General features: G+C 30.4%; 2 protein-coding genes across 5 annotated transcripts in view; one reads left to right on the top strand and one right to left on the bottom strand.

The window, feature by feature from the left end:
- The first annotated feature begins 1,002 nt into the window (after window positions 1-1,002).
- LOC127117489 (caffeic acid 3-O-methyltransferase 1) lies at window positions 1,003-11,500 on the top strand. The gene is made up of 4 exons (XM_051047518.1): window positions 1,003-1,471; window positions 9,096-9,406; window positions 10,894-10,958; window positions 11,063-11,500. The coding sequence occupies exons 1-4, from the start codon at window positions 1,041-1,043 to the stop codon at window positions 11,363-11,365; spliced, it is 1,110 nt and encodes a 369-aa protein (XP_050903475.1). The 5' UTR covers window positions 1,003-1,040; the 3' UTR covers window positions 11,366-11,500.
- Window positions 11,501-14,808: 3,308 nt separating this feature from the next.
- Window positions 14,809-20,100, bottom strand: part of LOC127117487 (caffeic acid 3-O-methyltransferase 1) — a 28,827-nt gene continuing 23,535 nt past the window's right edge. The window contains exons 1-4 of one of the 4 annotated variants that reach the window (XM_051047515.1): window positions 18,372-18,885; window positions 15,485-15,795; window positions 15,350-15,414; window positions 14,809-15,240 (exon numbers count right to left, since the gene is read on the bottom strand). In XM_051047515.1, the coding sequence (XP_050903472.1) occupies window positions 14,938-15,240; window positions 15,350-15,414; window positions 15,485-15,795; window positions 18,372-18,790 (1,098 nt within the window). In that variant the 5' untranslated portion in view covers window positions 18,791-18,885 and the 3' untranslated portion in view covers window positions 14,809-14,937. Of the gene's footprint in view, window positions 15,241-15,349; window positions 15,415-15,484; window positions 15,796-18,371; window positions 18,886-20,100 lie in introns of those variants that run through there. The other 3 variants (XM_051047514.1, XM_051047513.1, XR_007801981.1) reach the window with 3 other exon arrangements.

Here is a 20,100-nt window from a genome sequence, read left to right as displayed (position 1 = left end):
TTATTTCTGCATCTATATTTTTTTTCTAATATATTTTATGGTGGTCTTGGACCACCTTCTTAAAAAATAAAATAATACTAATATGTTACTTGAATATCTGATTTCATATGTAGCAACGGTGTGATTTTCTTGTCACAGATATAGATAAGTCACATCTCACTTCTTTGATTAATCTTATCATGAATTCATCAAGCTACTCTTACCCTTTATTTCTTACTTGTAATAGCAATAATTATTATTTTAGTTAATTGTCTTATTTACATTTTTTTTCTGTTAAAATGTCTATTTATGTTTCCATTACTCTCTCTCTCTATATATATATATATAATTAATTTTTACTTTATTCAACTATTTTATTAATTATCATTAGTAAAAATATTTTAATAAATAATATTAATTTTATCATTAAAATCAACACAATTAATATTTTTTTTAAAATAACATATTATTCAAATAAAAGATTTTTTATGAGGATGATGGAGTATATATTTGATTCTAATTTTGTTTTGAATTCTTGAAAGAGTATTATTATTAAAATTTCTTCCGGTTAGAAATTTAGAAATGATGATATATTGACAAATTGTCATTTGTAAATATTGTAACATCCTATGCAAGTTGTTACCATGTCATATGACCAACTGCCATGGTATTAATCATTCATCCAACTGCCATGCTCCTAAAAGTAAATGGAAAAAAGTGGTTGAGTGCTATGAATTAAATAAGTAGGTTCTAATAGTAATAGATAGCAGTGAATTGAATTGATAGGAGTAGCCATATCAAGTATGTGATATATATCTATATATATATATATATATATATATATATATATATATATATATATATATATATATATATGATAGTAATAGATAGCAGTGAATTGAATTGATAGGAGTAGCCATATCAAGTATGTGATATATATATATATATATATATATATATATATATATATATATATATATATATATATATATATATATATATATATATATATATATATTAAAAAGTAGAGGAAAGCACATCATCACAGTATATCATATCATATGCATATAGGAGTAATTGAGAAAATGGAGAAAGTATCAGATGAAGAAGCTTTCCTTTTTGCTATGGAACTATCATTTGCTTCTTCTGTTCCAATGGTTCTAAAAACAGTTTTGGAACTTGGCATCATTGAAGTTATAGCAAAAGCTGGTCCTAATGCATACCTTTCATCTTCTCAAATTGCTTCTCAAATTCCTGGTATAAAAAATCCAGATGCAGCTTCTATGTTGGACAGAATGTTGCGTCTTTTGTCTAGCTATAAAATTCTGACATGCTCCGTTGAAGAAGTTGATGGAAATTGTAATGAAGAAAGATTGTATGGTGTTCACCCTTTAGCTAAATACTTTGTCGAAAATAATAATAAAGATGAAGATGGTGCCTCCATGATTTCTTTCTTTCTCATGCAACACGACCAAGTTCTCAAAGACGTGTGGTATGTACTACTTTCATGTTTCATTTATTAACGATTTATTATTACTAACATTATCATTAAATATTCATTTTAAACTGATTACTTCTCATAAATGTTTTATAGACATTAATTATTATATTATTTAAAGATAAAAGTATCAGCTAAACTATCCTATCCAATACAATTAAATTATTACTTATTAAAAAATAAATATATTAGCTGATGGGAATGGTCACCATAAAACTGTTATATAAAGAAAAAGCATGGTGATTGATTATGAGAAGTAAATACTCAAATAATTTATCATTTCTTGAATATTGAGACTTTATGGACATCTAACTATGAAAGTTTTTTTTCCGTTTTATAAAAAGTGTTTTAGTTATATATTTTCTATATTTTGAAATAAATATTTTTTTTAGAATATGAATATAATATTTATTAATTTTTTTTATTACTACATCTTTATTTATCATGCTTTTTAATTATTTTACTAACTATTTTAAATAAGAATATTTTAATAAATAATATTAATTTTATCGTTAAAATAAATATATTTAATCATTTTCTTAAGAATCACGCAGAACTCAAATAAAACACTTATTGCGAGATGAAGTGAGTAATGAATATATATGCATTCCTGAATCGCTTTGGCTACCATTGGGTCTAAGATTTGAATCCGCACCCATCTGTTTTAATCTCTTTGAAACCGATTTAGACAACCTAATTACCCACAGACCAACCTGACCCGCCCATTTAACCAATATTAAATTTGGTTTTTGCAAATTGAAATGGTTTTTCAGGTTTTTGTCCACCCCTAACCAAGTAAATTGGTTAATATGTATATATAGTGTGAAGAGTTAGTTATTTTAACTAACTTTTCTATTAACTTTTAATTAATCCTAACTAATATTTTAAAGTAGTTTCACTTCTTTTATTATTATTATTGAAGATTAACTATAGACATTTATTCATCTATATTATTCATGAAATAAACATTACAATTGCTTGTTTATATAAGCTATTGGATCTAAGAAATAGTAACAAACTGACTAACATAAGAGATAAAATGGGAAAAGAAATAACAACCTAAATAATAGCCTATAAAAGTGGTTATGATAAACCTTATCTCTAATACTTCCCCTCAAGTTGGATATTGAGGATTATGAACTCCTAACTTGGACAACAAGTCATGGAAAATCTTAGTTCCTAAAGATTTGGTGAATATGTCAGCTTATCGGTGTTGAGTTGAAACATGAGTCGTACTGATGGTGCCTGATTGGATACGATCACTGATGAAATGGCAATCGAATTGAAGGTGTTTAGTTCTTTCGTGAAAGACAGGATTGGCGGCTAAATGAATGACTGCTTGATTATCACAATATAATGGAGTAGGATGTGTGCAAGGGACTTGAAGAGTATGCAATAAGTTGCGAAGCCAAATAATTTCACTTGTAACATGTGTCATGGCTCTATATTCAGCTTCACTGAAGGAGCAAGAGATGGTCACTTGTTTCTTTGTTTTTCATGAAATGGGGGCGTTTCCAAGTTTCAACAAATATCCTGATGCAAATTTTCATGTTATGGGATATGATGCTCAATCCGAATCACAAAATACAACTAGTTGGAGGTCATTATTTTTAGGTAAGACGATGCCTTCACCTGGGGAGGATTTAAGGTATCAAAGGACTCTCATGGTTGCGTCCCAATGATCTTGGAGGGGTGTTTGCATGAACTAGCTTAACACATGGACAAAGTATGTTAATTATGGCCTTGTGATTGTGAGGTAAATGAGGCGACCAATGAGTTGTCTATATTTTAACGGATCAGAGTACGGTGATCCATTAGCCAAAGCAAGTTTGTGATTGGCCTCCATGGGGAATAGGGAGGGCTTGGAACCAAGTATGCCACATTCAATGAGAATATCAAATGTATATTTTCGCTGACAGATAAATGAACCTTCTTGGACGTGTGCTAGTTCGATACCGAGGAAGTTCTTAAGTTTTCCAAGATTTTTCATATGAAAACATTGACTTAAGTGGTGCTTGAATTTAGCACACGCTTCTTCATGGTTTCCAACAATGATTAAGTCATCAACGTAAATGACGACAACTATGAAAATGGATGGTTTGGCGTACGTGAAGAGGCTATAATCAACATGGTTCTCCTGGAAACCATAGTCAATCAAAGCTTTTGATAATTTGGAATACCAGTTTCGAGAGGCTTGGCGTAACCCGTATAATAACTTCTTCAACCGGCACACCATGTTAGGATGTATAGTTTTGTGCCTTCTGAAGGTTTCATATAGACATCTTCATCTAAATTGCCATGAAGGAAAACATTGATAACATCCATTTGATGGAGGATCCATTGTTTGGTGGTTGCAACAGTTAGTAAGCATCAAACGATTATCATTTTTGCAACGGGTTCAAAGGTTTCATGGAAGTCCTCTCCTTCAGTTTGAGTAAATCCTTTTGCAACCAAACAAGCTTTATGCTTCTCAATTTCTCCCGTAACTTTGTGCTTAATCTTGTACACCCATCGACAGTCTATTAACTTTTTGTCAGGTGGAAGAGTGGTTAGTTCCCATGTTTGATTGCCTGCCAATGCTTGAAGTTATTGAGCCATGGCATCTCTCCACACTTGCAGTTTACTTGCCTGAGTGTATGATGTAGGTTCTTCAGTGTTACTAATTGCTGCAAGATAAGCTTTGTGATTCTGGGAGAAGTTGTCATAGTGGACAAAATCTGAAATAGGACATTTGATATTAGGATGCACATTGTAGCAATAGAAGTCTTGAGGTGTTGTGATGAGTTGTTTTCTTGGTGGTAATTCTATTGCAGCATGATTATGGTCCTCATTGTGCTCCTCCTCAATCGCATCATGCTCATTGGATGAAATTTGCGAAGCTGAAATTGGGTTGGTTGGGTTATGATCATCTTGTGCAGGAGTGTTACTAGGTGATTCTGGTGAGTGATTTGCATGGTCCTGGTGCAAATTGTCAACATAAGGAGTGTCAAGATTTATCGATGCAGTGTTAAGTTCTTGTGAACTGATAGGAGGAATATCTGCAAGAGATGGAACCCAATCAGTTTGTGGTTCTTCATCACTATCGAATTCTGCAGAATTGTGAACAATGTTGGTGGAAGATGGGTTTGATGCTTGAAGGAAGGGATAAGTATCCTCATAGAATAAGATGTCTCGTGATATATGGAAAGTATGAGTTTGAAGATTATAAACTTTCCGGCCTTTTTTTCCTTGTGGATATCCAAGGAATGAACATTTGTCAGCTCGTGGATCAAATTCGTCTAGTTGTTTGGAGATATTCTTCATGCAACATAAACATCCAAAATTGCATAGATGATCATACTGGGGTGCCTTTTCGCAAAGAAGCTCATAGGGAGTGAGACCTTATTAGCAACAGTAGGGGTACGATTGATTAAGTATGTTGCAGTCAAAATGCAGTCACCCCAAAAGTGTAGGGGAAGGTTGGTTTGAAAACGTAATGCTCACGCTATATTCAATATATGTCTATATTTACGTTCTACGCGTCCATTTTGTTGTGGGGCATAAACACAAGAAGTTTCGTGAATTATTCTCTCTTGGTGAATGAAATTTAAGAATTTGGAGTTAACAAATTTTGTACCATTGTCGTTGCGGATTTTCTTGATAGTTTTATTGAATTGTCGCTTGAACAGATTATAGAAAGTAGTCAAGTGATGCAGTGTTTCAGTTTTTTATTTCATTAGGTATATAGTGTAATCATCAATAATTGTGATAAAATATTGTGCTCAATTATGTGTAGCGGTATTGTATTTACCCCAAAGATCACAATGGATCAAATCAAAAGTTGCAGTAGCTTTATTATTACTAGAAGGAAATGAGTTTCTACATTGTTTTGCTTTATGACATATATCACATCAGACTGATTTATGTGAGTCAAAAGTATATTTAAGGTGATGCGAAATTTGTTGTAAAGCTTGAGGAGAATGGTGTCTCATTCTAGTGTACCACAAAGTAGTTAAATCTTTCTTAGCTGCCCTTAAGAATCCATGTTGAGATGACTTTGTGAACAAATAGACACCTTCATAAATGCTACCGAATCCAATCTTCTTCTTTGTTAGAGGGTCCTAGATTATGCAACAATTTTGGTCATAAGTTACCGTACAAGATAGATCACGAGTCAATCTATGAATGGAAATTAAGTTGCAGTTGAATGAAGGAACCATAAGCATATTGTGTAGTATGAAATTAGGGAAACAAAATACATCTATGCAATCAACAAGGCTGGATGTTCCAGTGGGAGTAATGATTTGGAAATATTTTGACATTTGCTTAATATTATGCAAAATAGATGATAAATAAGTCATGTGATGAGATGCACCACTATCAAGTATCCATGTATGAGTTGCATGTACATTACCGCTCATGTTATCGAGAGGAGGAACTGGATATTTGTTTGCGAGTGTCATGTAAAGCATGCCCTGATGGTGAACCTTCTGCAACATCATGTTTTTCAACTAATGCTCTGTGGCCTCTTCTTGGAGTTCTTCTGGTTTCCCAATGTGTAGGATAATCGACAATTTCAAAGAATTTTTCTTTGACATGGCCATTTTTACCACAATGATCACACTTGACTTTCGGGTATTCGCGCCATTTTCATTTGTCATGTTTGGAAGAGTGAAAAGATGAACCTGTATTGGTGTTAACGCTTCTTGTTGTATCAGTTGTTAACCGTGATTCCTCTCGTTGTATAATATTGAAAACGCATCGCAACGGTGGGAGGGGATCGGAGTTAAGGATGATGCCATTGATTTGAACAAATTGATCGTTGACAAGACCACCAAGAAATAGATGCACACATTGTTCATCGTCTCTTTTGGTTAAAGATTTGGAGGCTTCACAGTTGCACTCCGATATCGGTTGGAGTTCATCAAGTTCATCGAAAAGGCTCTTGAATTTGGTGTAATATTAATATTTTGTTATACTCATGTTAGAATCTTTCTGCAGAAGACATATGGTGCGCCATAACTGATGAATGCATGGTGCGTTGATCTGGGCAAATCTTTCTTCAAGATCAATCCAAATTTCGCAGGCAGTTGATGCGTGTGAGATGCTTCCATGCAGATTTGGATCGATCGCATTGATAATCCATGCCATGATCATGTAATTTGCTTTCTCCCAACTGAAAAAATCTACAGAATTACGGGCAGGTTTCTTGATAGAACCATCAACGAAACTGAGCGGTTTTCATGGTTCGAAGCCATGTACGGTAATTATTACCATTCAAGGTTGAAGAAACAAGAGGGGTTCTTGGATTATCCGAATTATTTAGAGTGTATGTAGGGTTGGGTAGGATGATGGTGGATTGAGGTTCTTGCTCAGATTGATCATCATCAGAATCTCCGTGCTCTGATGCCATATTGAAGATTAACTACAGTGATTTATTCATCTATATTACTCATAAATAAAGGTTACAATTGGTTGTTTATATAAGCTATTGGATCTAAGAAATAATAACAAACTAACTAATATAAGAGATAAAAGGGGAAAAGAAATAACAACTTAAATAATAGATTATAAAAGTGGTTATGAAAAACCTTATCTCTAAGAATTATCTCTAAAACTCTCCCACAAATTCTTGGTGCATGCTGAATATTAAACATGCTAGTAACAACCCTCTCACAAATAAAGTGGATTTCAAGTTCTATGTGTTTTTTCCTAGCATGTAATATGGGATTGTGAGACAACATGACTGCATTGAAATTGTCGCGCATCAAAGTTGGTGTAAAAAATTAAGTTGGCGTGCAACTCAATTAAGAGTGATTCAATCCATAGCCATTTGATTGATAATGCACCTGAATGCCAAGAAAATACTTAGGATGTTGATTCAGTGAAAATTTGTCATGGAGCTTGACATAGTTTTAATGAATAACTCTGTCATTAGCTTGACATAGTCTAGAATGCCAAATGAAAACATAATTTATGACTGACCCTACATTCATGTGTCAGCCATTTATATGATACTCCAGATGTTTAGAAGTGATGAATTTAATATGTATAATGTTGTAAGTAATTTCAAGTTTAGTGATATAGTTGTGTTTATGACGAGACACTCTAAAATATTCTTTAATTTGATCATATGTTTCACACAGGGACAAGGTCATGTGGTTGGGTATGGGGCATACCCCCCACTATACTTTCAAAAATATACTTAAATACTATCATCATAAATTTATATAAAAATTGATAAAAATATATTTGTCTTAAAGTCTATTAATTAATTGAAAATATTCTTTTTATGGTTTTATTCTTGTTTATGGTTCCTTCAAAATGTTTGTGAATTTTTAATTTTAAAGGTTTATTTTAAAATTAAAATATATTCAGTTAAATTATAGTTAAATTGATTTTGTATTTAATTTAAAATTAATTTTTTTATTAAAATTATTTCATATATTTTAGTTTAGACACTAAAATATTATCATCGCCGACAAATATCATTAGTTATTTATATATAAATAAGTTTTTTTATTAATAAAAAAATTGTGAAAATTATAGAAATAAAAAATCGATAAAATTATTAAATATTATAAAAAGTATATCTCATAAAAAATAAATACGATATATATTTTTATTTTAAAAAAATAAAAGATAAATATTTTATGCTATAAATTCATAAATTAATACGACGCCCCACGACTTGAAATTTCTAGAACCCACATTCATCATTCTTCTAGATTCTAGAGAACAAATTAGTCTATGATGTGTTAATCCAAGTGTATTGTATAAAAAATAGGTCTCTTTTTGAATACTTAAGTCCTAAAATTAAAGTTAAAAATGGAGTCACATCTTTTCCTTTACAAATTGGTATATTTAAAATAAATCAAACTCTAATAATAAAATGTTAATTTAATAATAACATCTATTTTATTTTATTTTGAGAAAAAAGAGGGTTGAAACTCAAAGAAAAAAATTACACAACAATTAACATAGGAATGAAGACTCCAATACAATCAGTTAAGAATGTATGAAAAATTTAAACAGAAAATTATTCATAAATCATCAAATTAAGTCCTAGATCACACCTCATGTTGACAAATGTATTTACACAAGTATTCGACTCATAATAAATATGACAAACACGCACCTCCCAATCTAGTTTGAACAACTATTAAATTTGTTGTACCAATTGCATTTCAATTATACTATCATGTTCAGAATCTAAAATATTTTGAACAACTACTTTGGAATATATATGAAGCTCTTCATCACTATATGAACGACAAGAACCTAAATATCTCTCGAAGTCTCCAAGCTATTCAAGCGTACAATCTCTTACAAGACTACCACATCCAGCTTTCAAGTCATTTGTACTAACTCCATCTGTGTTTAATCTCACCTAACTTGAAGGAGGAGGAGTTCACCTCATTTGCTTAATCTCTCGAGCTAACACAATCTTAGTTGCAAAAAAATTATTCACTAAAGAATTATGATTTGAGACAAAGATATCACATATTAACAAATTATGTTGAAGTACTTAACTTTTAATAACTATAAAACTATATTTTAAAAGTGACTTAAAACATATATCTCCTGTAATGTATCCTTTTAATGTAGATTTTTTTATATTATATTTTTGTAATTGTAGGTACCACTTAACAAATTCAATTAAAGAGGGTGGAATTCTATTTGACAACACTTTTGGAATGAATATTTTTGAGTTTCATGGCATAAATCCAAGGATCAACAAGCTTTTCAATAATGCCATGTCTGATCGCTCTTGCATCATAATGAAAAATATTCTGGTGACATATTCAGGTTTTGAGGGTCTTGGATCTATTGTTGATGTTGGTGGTGGGATTGGAACTATTGCTAATATGATTGTCTCTAAGTATCCCAACATTAAAGCCATTAACTTTGACTTGCCACATGTTATCAATGAAGCTCCTTCTCATCCAGGTTCGTCTTTATTTGAAAATATAGATGAAGGTTATACATTCATAGTGTTGACCAAACAAATTTGAGTCTATCTGCATTTTCATCCTTAAAATTGCAAGAATGATTTTAAAATGTGATTACAATAGCAGTTGTAAATATTGTGATTGTGGTTATTGAAAAGCACATGTGTGAAGTTTTTATTAAAAGATATTTGAAATACATCGTTAAAAATTATTGATGTTAAGATATTTTATTATATAGGAAGAAAATTGAATTTTGAATTCTGAAATTTTGAGTTTTAACAAAAATATTTAAAGAAACATGAATAAAGTTTCTGATGTGATTTCTAATAATGGTCCAAACATGCAATTGCGGAAACTACTTGAAGCTTCTGAATCAACAATATTACAGTCGCAGACTGCAATTTAAAATCATGATTGCAAGCACTAGGTGTTTAGAAAATATATGAAAAAGGTAAGGTAATAAAAAGTTTTAGGTTCAGTTCTTCTCCTCTAACTTGCATATATTGGATGCAAAATGAGTAAATTTGCGAATTCCATTAAGAATACTTTGAAAATATTGATATAAATCATACAACCATATTTAATTATATTCAGGGACGGAGCGAAATTTTTTTTACCGTGCGTACAGTATAAATAATATTAAAAATTAAATTAATTAATATACGTTGTCATTTTATAATTTCTTATAGAATTAGAATTTTATCCTAAGTCATCCCTCCGAAACTGACTTTAAATCGAATGTGAAATCTGAATTTTTCCCAATAATTTTACGTATAATTGAAATTATATTTAAATATTATACTATTTTATATATATAGTATAATATTTTTACACCATATTAACCAATTATACTCTTACCGATATAAACAATCTATTATATTTTAATTATATATTATATTCCCTTTTGTTTTTAATATAAGTTTTTTAAACTTTTTATATATATTAAAAAAATGATAATAGTTATATAATAAAAAAATATTATGAAACTTTTTATAAAATAAATCTTCATTAATAATTTATTATATTATAAAATAATATATTATATATCCTGCCATATGATGTTGAGGTGAAAATTACTTAATATATCTTGATTTAATTTAAAGAAAGATACCATATTATTTAAATAGCAAGCCTAATAATATATTATATATATGGATATAGTTAAACTTTTAGTGGAGGCATTTACCCATATTTCTATATATCTATCTTCGTCCCTGATCATATTGATCAACTATAATTTATAGAATACAATTCTTTTATTTATTCTCGTCCATTAGAAAATAAAAGAATAATTTTGATATAATTTTTTTTTCATGAATCATGACAACAAGGAGAATAAAGATCTCAACAAAATATAAAGAGATTGAGATAAAAAAAGTACTGAGTTAATGAGATTTTTGGAAATTCACCAACAATATTTTTTTCTCTTTAGCATTTTAATTCATGTCTCTATTATAGTTAATAAGTGATGGGTGTTTAATGAAGGTGTGGAGCATGTTAGTGGAGACATGTTTGTGAGTGTTCCAAAAGCTGATGCCATTTTCATGAAGGTGATGATCTTATTATTTTAAAGCTTGTTATTTTGTTTTCTATCATGTTTCTAAGATATAAGTATCTTGAGAAGAAAAAAACTAAAAATATGTTTGGAATGCAGTCGATTTGTCATGATTGGAATGAAGAGCAATGTTTGAAAATTTTGAAGAATTGTTATGATTCACTTCCGGTCATTGGGAAGGTGATAGTAGTTGAATCCATAGTTCCAATAGTTCCAAACTCAAACTTATCCTCAAAATCTGTGCTTCAAATGGATGTTACCATGTTATCTTATACCTCTGGTGGAAAAGAGAAAACAAAGAAAGAGTATGAGGCTTTGGCTAAGGGGGCAGGATTTCAAGGATTCCAAATTGCATGTTGTGTGTTCAACGTGTATGTTATGGAATTCTTAAAGAATGCTTAACATGTTATCATGTTCTGTCATTTGTACTTTATGTCAATGAATAAATTGTTTGTATTTATGTTTTCTCAAAAATAAAATTGCCAGTGTTTGTAGAACTCTTATATCATTTTTACTAAGTATGTCATGTTTTTTGAATTGTAACTTTGTTTTAAATTTTTTGTCTTAGCATATATTGGTTAGGAAGCTTGTTGGTTAGAGTACATCTTGTGTAAGAAATGAGCATGAGGTGTAAGGTTTTGAATCCTTAAATTCTAGAAAAGTTCAACAAAAATCAAGATCAATACGAAGTAAAAGCTCTAAGAAGTACAAGTCTTGAATAATGCAGGATGAAGTTGTGTTCATATGGTTTCTTTCTATAATTTCAGAATCAATGCTAGCTAGATTCTTGTCATGCAAGTATATCTTTGATGTATGGAACAAAATTGACAGATACTTTAATGCGCGTAAGTTAGACAACTTAGAGTTGAGTTGAAATTGATGAAGAAAGGCAATTAGACCCATTACTGAGTATGTTCTTAGGATCAAAGCTAATGTGAACTCCTTGCTTGTAGTTGAAGATGCTATCTCAGAGTAAGATTAGATCAATACTAATAATGATTTCACAATGGTTGATGGTCTATGATAACGAAGGGTGTCATAGAAAGTGAATTAATTTCCACCATTAACCGTGGTAAAAAAAACTCGATAGCAAGCCGCTTTACACGACAGTTGGATTACCCAACCGTAGTGAAATATGGAAAGGTCATGTTCGATACCCAACACCATAATTTTTACATTTTTTTTAAATGGTGCTTTTTAGATGTTTCTCCGCAGTGGAAGAAAAAACTGTGGTGAAATATATTGTTTTTAAATTTTTTATTTTATTTTACATAAATCTCATTATAACCTATATTTTTATGAATAAAAACAGATATATAGAAACACAACAACATAACATATAGAATCAAAACCAAAATGACAATTATTATGATCATTACCATAATGAATAACATGTCCATCATATGTATCAATTTCTTCATATGAAGAGGTACATGTGTGTGAAAGAAGGGGTATCAGAAATATCAAAATTTAAATCTTGATTTTCATCACTATGAGGAATGTATTTTCCTTAGAGAATAGTTGACCATCTTTTGTTAGAAATTTCAGTGACATAAAATACTTGTTTTACTTGGGATGCCATGATGAATGGTTCCTTCGTATAAACTGTCTTACGAAGATTAACTCATGTGAATCTTAACTCGTCACTTTTTACACCAGTGTTACTGTCAATCCACTTGCGTTTAAACAAAGGCACTTTGAATAGAACATAACCAATCTCTCAAATCTCCTAAATGACCCCAAAGCACGGTTTAGATGTCATTATAGGATTATCAACTTTGAAACTAGAGAAATACATTAATTCAGTCTCAACCATAACTCCATTATTTTGCATTGCACTATAATCATCCTTTGATTTTGTATAAAATAAAATTTTACTAATGTCGTATGAAGTCTGTTACTACATTAAATTTAGGCATGTATAAATCCATTTAATTGTCTCAGATGCACTTCCATCATTATAAATTCTTTTACTGAACCAATTTATAAAACTCTTGTTATGCTCTTTCAGTAACCACTTGTCACTCATTTGGGAAAACTTTTCCTTTATAAGTCTTTTGTGAGAAGATGAGTAAAGTTGAACTTCATCAAAATTATTAAATATATACAAATGTTCTTGAAGAACTACATAGTTTGCCATTGACTTAACATTTAAACACTGAGTACTTCTGCCTTCATATTTTCCATCATGACGAGACTTTGAAATTTCTATAGAGTCTATTTTTAATAAATAGTTTGAACATATCTCAACAGCTTCTTCTATGATGTATCGTTCAGTGATTGGAACTTCTGGACAATGATGATTCTTCGTATACCCTTTAAAGATCTTCAAGTATCTCTCTATTGGATATATCCATCTTAAATAAACGGGACCACAAAATCTGATTTCCATAACTAGATGAATAATTAAGTGAACTATAATGTCAAAATATGATGGAGGGAAATATATCTCCAATTGACACGATATTATTGTAACATCATATTCCAACTCATCTATTTTTTTGGATCAAATACTTCATTACATATAATATTAAAGAATAAGTATAATCTGGTTATAGTTATCCTTACATTTTTTTGTTAAGATGTCACGAATAGTCATTGGTGGAGTTATTGCATCAATACATGACAATCATTAGATTATAAGTCATTTTACTTGATATATTTCATTGATACAAGATTCTTGGTATTTGATGAGTATCACTGGAAACTTTATAACCATACAAACATTCAAAAAACGTTTTTTTTCTAGATAGAGTGTGATATGTGTCGAATCTCGAAAAATACGAGCTCACGAGTGCTCGCGCACTCGTAAAAATGATTGAATATAGTTGTCACCGAACTTTATTTATTCAAAATAAGGAAATGGAAAGTTTCGATAGAACCCTTAAAATAAAGAGAAAATGGTTGTCGCAACCAAATTCGAGTTTGGGAGTCGATTATGCAAAGGGAATGTATTAGCACCCCTCTCGTCCGTTGTACTAAATGAGAACTTTTTAGTTATATTTGCGATTGAATGTTAGCTTATTTCAATTGTTTTCTTCTAGTGATAAAATATTAAAGAGGGAAAGAAAAGGGTTCGCAAAAAACTTTTTATTAAGGTGTTTGACGAGATTGTGGATCTCTCTCCTACGTATCCTCAGGTACAACGAGGAATTCAAAGCTATGTAGTTCTGCATAAAAAACTACGTATTGGTTATTTTGTTTTATCGAACAAGTATTTAGATCATGCTCTAGCGGTTAAACATGGCTTGTATGCTCACGGGGGAGGCTTAAGCGCTTGCTTGTATTGCGGTGGAATGGACTAAACAATGTTCATTTTCAAAATATTTTCGATTGTGCAGGGGTTAGAAAATAAGTTTGATATGTTGAGTATGTTTTAGGGTTGGAAGATTAATATTTGTGACTTGCAACCTATTACGGCTGGATCTAATACCCGAGACTATGATCTAGGAGTTTACCCTAATTCATCCTTACAAAACCCAACTTCTAAGGTGAGAGGTGTCACTCTATATAAACTATTTCAATGCTCCATTTCCAATCAATGTAGGACTTGAAATTTTTCTAATACATCCCTTCACACCCAACACTTTTTTAAGTTTGGTTTGTAGATTTAAACGATGCGTGACCCATGGTTCGATCAACAGGCTATGATACCATAAAAGAATAAGGATACCACTATATATAAACATTTTCAATATTTTATCTTCCACTTGAAATCTTTCCGATAATAACTAAATTGATTATACACAAATAATTTCTTAACAAACTCAAACCAAACATAACTTACTCTAACCAACTCAACCAACAGAATTCATAACCAATGTTTGTAAAGACAAACTTGCGAAAACAAAATTACAACTCTATAAATATAATATGCTTAGTTGAATGGAAGTAGAGCTCAATAAATACAAACCATTTTATTTTTAAGCAATTTACTAATTGACATAATATACAAATGTCAAAAAATAATAGTGTTAAGCATTCTTAAGAAATTCCATAACATACATATTGAAAACACAACATGCAATTTGAAAACCTTGAAATCCAGCTCCCTTAGCCAAAGCCTCAAACTCTTTCTGTGTTCTCTCTTTTCCACCTGAACTATGACACAACATTATAACATCCATTTGAAGGACATGTTTTGAGGCCAAGTTTGAGTTTGGAACTACTGGAACTATGGATTCAAATACTATCACCTTCCCAATGACAGGAAGTGAATCATAACAATTCTTCAATATTTTCAAGCATTGCTCATCATTCCAATCATGACATAACCACTGCATTCAAAACATATTTTCAATTTTTTGTTCTCAAAATATATATTATATCTTGGAAACATGATAGAAAACAAAGTAATGAACTTCAAATCAATAACATCATTATCACCTTCATGAAAATAGCATCACCTTTTGGAACACTCACAAACATGTCTCCACCAACATGTTCCACACCTACAAGCATTATTCAATTTAAATTACTAAATTGTTATTGCTCAAATTTATCGGTAAATAAAAAATGCACCTGAATAAGATGGAGCTTCACTAATGACATGTGGCAAGTCAAAGTTAATGGCTTTAATGTTGGGATATTTAGAGACAATCATGTTAGTAACAGTTCCAATACCACCACCAACATCAACAAAAGAACTAACACCCTCAAAACCTGAATATGTCTCAAGAATTTTCTTCATTATGATACTAGAGGAATCAGACATGCCCTTGTTGAAAAGGTTGTTAAACCTTGGATTTGTGCCATGAAACTCAAAAACAGTCATTCCAAAAGCATTGTTAAATGGAAGTCCACCCTCTTTAATGGAATTTGTTATGTGGTACCTATAATTACAAAATATAGTCATATGAAAAATCTATATCTCATATCAAATACTCTTTTGTGGTACCTACTATTACAAAAACATGTCATATTACATGAGATATATTATAAGTCACTTTAAAAATGTAGTTTTCATATTTTTAAAAAAATTAAATGTTCAAACTTCAACATGATTTTTTTTATATATTGTCTTTAAAAGAATATCGCTAACAAACTTATAAATAGACTCGTTAAAATAGACTAATTCATACGAGTCGTTCCAAAAAAACCAATAAAAGATAGAATTTGATTTTAAAATTAGTGCCTAAATTTCATAAGAATTTTTTTAAGTCGACCCTAAAAAGTCTGTTATTTTATATTGACGACGAATAGTCTTTTTAACCTGCATAATTAAAAAAATTTAAACATTATATTTTATGTTTTTCAATCATAAAAAATATAGGAGTTGCCACGCTCTATTAAACTTATCTCATATATAATATTCAATCTTTTAATATTAAATATTGTATATTAATATAATTAAATTAATATATAAGTATTTCATATTTTATTTTACAATTTTTTTATTTTATTAATTTGTGTTATGTTTGAATATTTATATATAATTTTGAACAATTTAAAACTTGTATTTTATGTTGGATAATTGTGTATAATTTTAAACAATTTAAAACTTGTATTCTATTTAAAAGGACATTAGATTATTTTTTAAATTTAATATACTATTTAAAAATATATTATAATTTAAGTAATATACTTTATAGAATAGATATTTTACGATTTTTTATTTTACTTCTTTTTATGAAAATATAAATAAATTGTCCACTTAGATCAATTTCCGCAATCTGTCTAGCTTTATACTTAAGTAGAATATTTGGAGCTCATCTTACAAGAGAGATTTTTCACTTAACTCTAAAAAGTCGGAAGTATATGGAAATCGATCCGTTTTGAGTCGAATAACACATTTTCATATATTTACTTACTAGTTAAAGAATTTCAATATATATATAAAGAGTGATTGATCCTGCAACAAGAAAACACAAAGTCATACTGACACAAGAAATTCCAAAAAACAATCGACAATAACAACAATGATAGACATGTAAAAACCCAACTACAATAATAAAAAACAAATGAAGCAAACACCAAAACTCAACGGTCAGGAAACTCCTGAAGAGGAGAACAAACTTTAGAAACAGACACTCACTCTACGATGCACTGCCCGACCGAAGACCCAACTAGAACTTAGACCACCAAACCTACCTCTAACGGACCAGATAATCGTAAGCAAAACCAAAAGCATTTAATATCTTCAGAGAATATTAGAACTCTTGATTCACTAAAGATTTAGACATTGGGTAGGATTCTGAAATCAATCGGTGAGGGAGAGAAGTTCAATGATGTCTGGTTAAGAACCCGTTTCCAAACCAAAAAATACTCTCCACTTCTTTCACTATTGTTGACACCGTAAAAAATAGCTTATCATTATACATTGACCAATTAGACCACGCTATCACATGCCAAATCATAATGAAACCTCTCCTTAACTTAAAATTCCCTTCTAAAGATAAGAAAAACTCAAAGCAAATTAGGATCCTTAGGAAGAGCTGACTGCACCCCCAACCACTTAAAAATGTTATATCAAACACTAGAGGCTAGATTACAAGTAACAAATATATGTGAGGAAAATTCAACCAATTGAATAACAATGACCTTCTACTTGAATAAATTCTCTTTAGATGAGAACGTATCTCATAATATTTGTAAAAAAAAGCCACCATTTTAGGAGAAATCCAACTATCCCAAATGAACGCAATACGTAAGGTCTCCCTAGATAACTGACCCTCAGAAAGGGGAGAAAGGTATGTGTCTCTCTATAAGTAGAAAATCTCCAAACGAGATGAACCAACATTAAATCCAGAAAAAAAACTAAGATCAGAAAGCCTCTTAACTAGCCCACTAATACCTTTAGCAACTAGAAGAAAGAGAAAGAGGTCCATGGGATCTCCTTGCAGAAGAAAGAGAAAGAGGTCCATGGGATCTCCTTGCTTTAACCCACTTTTCATCTTAAACTCTTGCGTTGAGGAGCCATTGACCAACATAGCCTTACTGCCCAAAGTCACACATACATGAATCCAGAAGCACCACTTCGCATTAAGGTCGAATCTGACCAACATATAATTAAGGAAACTTCAACTAACCAAGTCTTAAACTTTATCAAAATCAATTTTAAAAATCATATAAACCTTTTGGTGCTCCTCACCAAATCAATCACCTCATAATGGCGACAACTCCATCCATCAACGATCTTCTTTTAAAAAAGCCGACAACATTAAATATAAAACTTTATATTTAATTTATTTTTAGATAACTTATTTAAAATTGATTCTTTGTCACGAGAAAATACCTTTCATAGTAGATAGAGAGTAGCATAAAGGCACAAGGGTTTTAAAAAAACTTCATTTCTTTTAATCATGTCCTTTAAAAAAACTAAATATACCTTAAAAATACTTTAAAAAATTTGAATGTAATCCTATTAACTTGGGTTAGGAAAATGAAACAGAAAGTAGTATAGACATACCACATGTCTTGGAGGATCTGGTCGTGCTGCATGAGAAAGAAGGAAACCATGGAGGCGCCATCTTCATTATTATTTTCGACAAAGTATTTAGCTAAAGGGTGAACACCATACAATCTTTCTTCATTACAATCTCCATCAACTTGTTCAATGGAACATGTCAGAATTTTGTAGCTAGCCAAAAGACGCAACAATCTATCCAACATAGAAGCTGCGTCTGGATTTTTTATACCAGGAATTTGAGTAGCAATTTGAGAAGATGAAAGGTAAGCATTAGGACCAGCTTTCGCTATAATTTCAATGATTCCAAGTTCCAAAGCTGTTTTTAGAACCATTGGAACAGAAGAAGCAAATGATAGTTCCATAGCAAAAAGGAATGCTTCTTCATCTGATACTTTCTCCATTTTCTCAATTATATGCATATGCTATGATGATGTGCTTTCCGCTTCCTTATATTTACCATTTATAGGAATTTTATTGGATTTTACCCTTTTGTTGCCACTTGGTTATTCATTCAAAACATGTATATTTTATTGGATTTTTAAATCAGAGTCTCGTATTTGCCACTTTATGACTAGCCGACATATTTGCCACTTTAGAAATAAATCAAGAAAGTCATTTTCTCCATCTCCCCACTGGCAATGTTATATATATCACAAAATATATTCTAACTTCCATATGATACACTTAAATTTTCATTAATAAATATTTTAGTTTTGTAAAAAGTTAATTTTTATATATTTTATTAAGATATTAAATTATTTTTTATTTATATTAAATTAAACTTTGTTATATTTGACAGCAATATCTATCATATTTACATAATCAACTCTTATAAGTTACAACTGCTACAATATTGATTTGTAATGCGAAAAATTGAAATTGTTTAACTTGAATTCAACAAGGTTCATACATATACAACTTGGACTTTTTTCTAATTTATTTTTTAAATTTTGCTTAAATGCATATCTGCATTTAAATTTTGTATAGACTATCTGCAAAGTGAGAGATGATATTTTTTTTATCATTTTCATCTTTTTGATAAAAAAAATTCACCTAGTCCAATAATATTGAGGACATGACTGTGATTGTTCATTTAGTTTTGTTATAATTTGAGTTAAAGAAAAAAAAACTTTAAAATGTAAGATTTGAAAGAGGCATATAATATTAACCATTCGATCAAAATCAAAAGGTTCAGAAATATAAGCTTGATAATTGAAATTATCTTGAATTCAAATTTGTTTGCTCTTTGAATTTTTTTTTTCAATTAATACTTTGGGGAAGTGGATCGATATTACTTTTGCTTTAACATGGCTTTTGCTTTTTGTTGAAAACTCAGATATTAAAGTTGCATGCATGTTTCCTAGCACTCAACAACTTTTTTCCATTTACTTTTAGGACCATGGCAGTTGGATGAATGATTAATACCATGGCAGTTGGTTTCAGGATAAGAATAATGCATATGACATGGTGACAACTTGCATAGGATGATACACTATTTACAAATCACAATTTGTCAATATATCATCATTTCTAAATTTCTAACCGGAAGAAATTTTAATAATAACACTCTTGCAAGAATTCAAAACAAAATTAGAATCAAATATATACTCCTCTTCATTGGTGATAGCAGTTGGGATAATCTTTGGCGTATCAAAGCGTTGGTTAGGTGTACATTATGAGCCACAAACACCTCTTCATATTAGGTACATATCCAAATTGTCATACATGT

The sequence above is a fragment of the Lathyrus oleraceus genome, chromosome 2 (assembly GCF_024323335.1).
Source record: "Lathyrus oleraceus cultivar Zhongwan6 chromosome 2, CAAS_Psat_ZW6_1.0, whole genome shotgun sequence".
Lineage (NCBI taxonomy): Eukaryota > Viridiplantae > Streptophyta > Magnoliopsida > Fabales > Fabaceae > Lathyrus > Lathyrus oleraceus.
The sequence above is the reverse complement of the archived record's forward strand: the minus strand, read 5'-3'. Positions and strand labels throughout refer to the sequence as shown.

Coding starts and splice junctions, on each gene's coding strand:
- LOC127117489 (XM_051047518.1), top strand. CDS start 1,041: ATGCATATAGGAGTAATTGAGAAAATGGAGAAAGTATCAGATGAAGAA. Junction 1,472..9,095: donor CAAGTTCTCAAAGACGTGTG/GTATGTACTACT, acceptor TTGTAATTGTAG/GTACCACTTAACAAATTCAA. Junction 9,407..10,893: donor TGAAGCTCCTTCTCATCCAG/GTTCGTCTTTAT, acceptor TGTTTAATGAAG/GTGTGGAGCATGTTAGTGGA.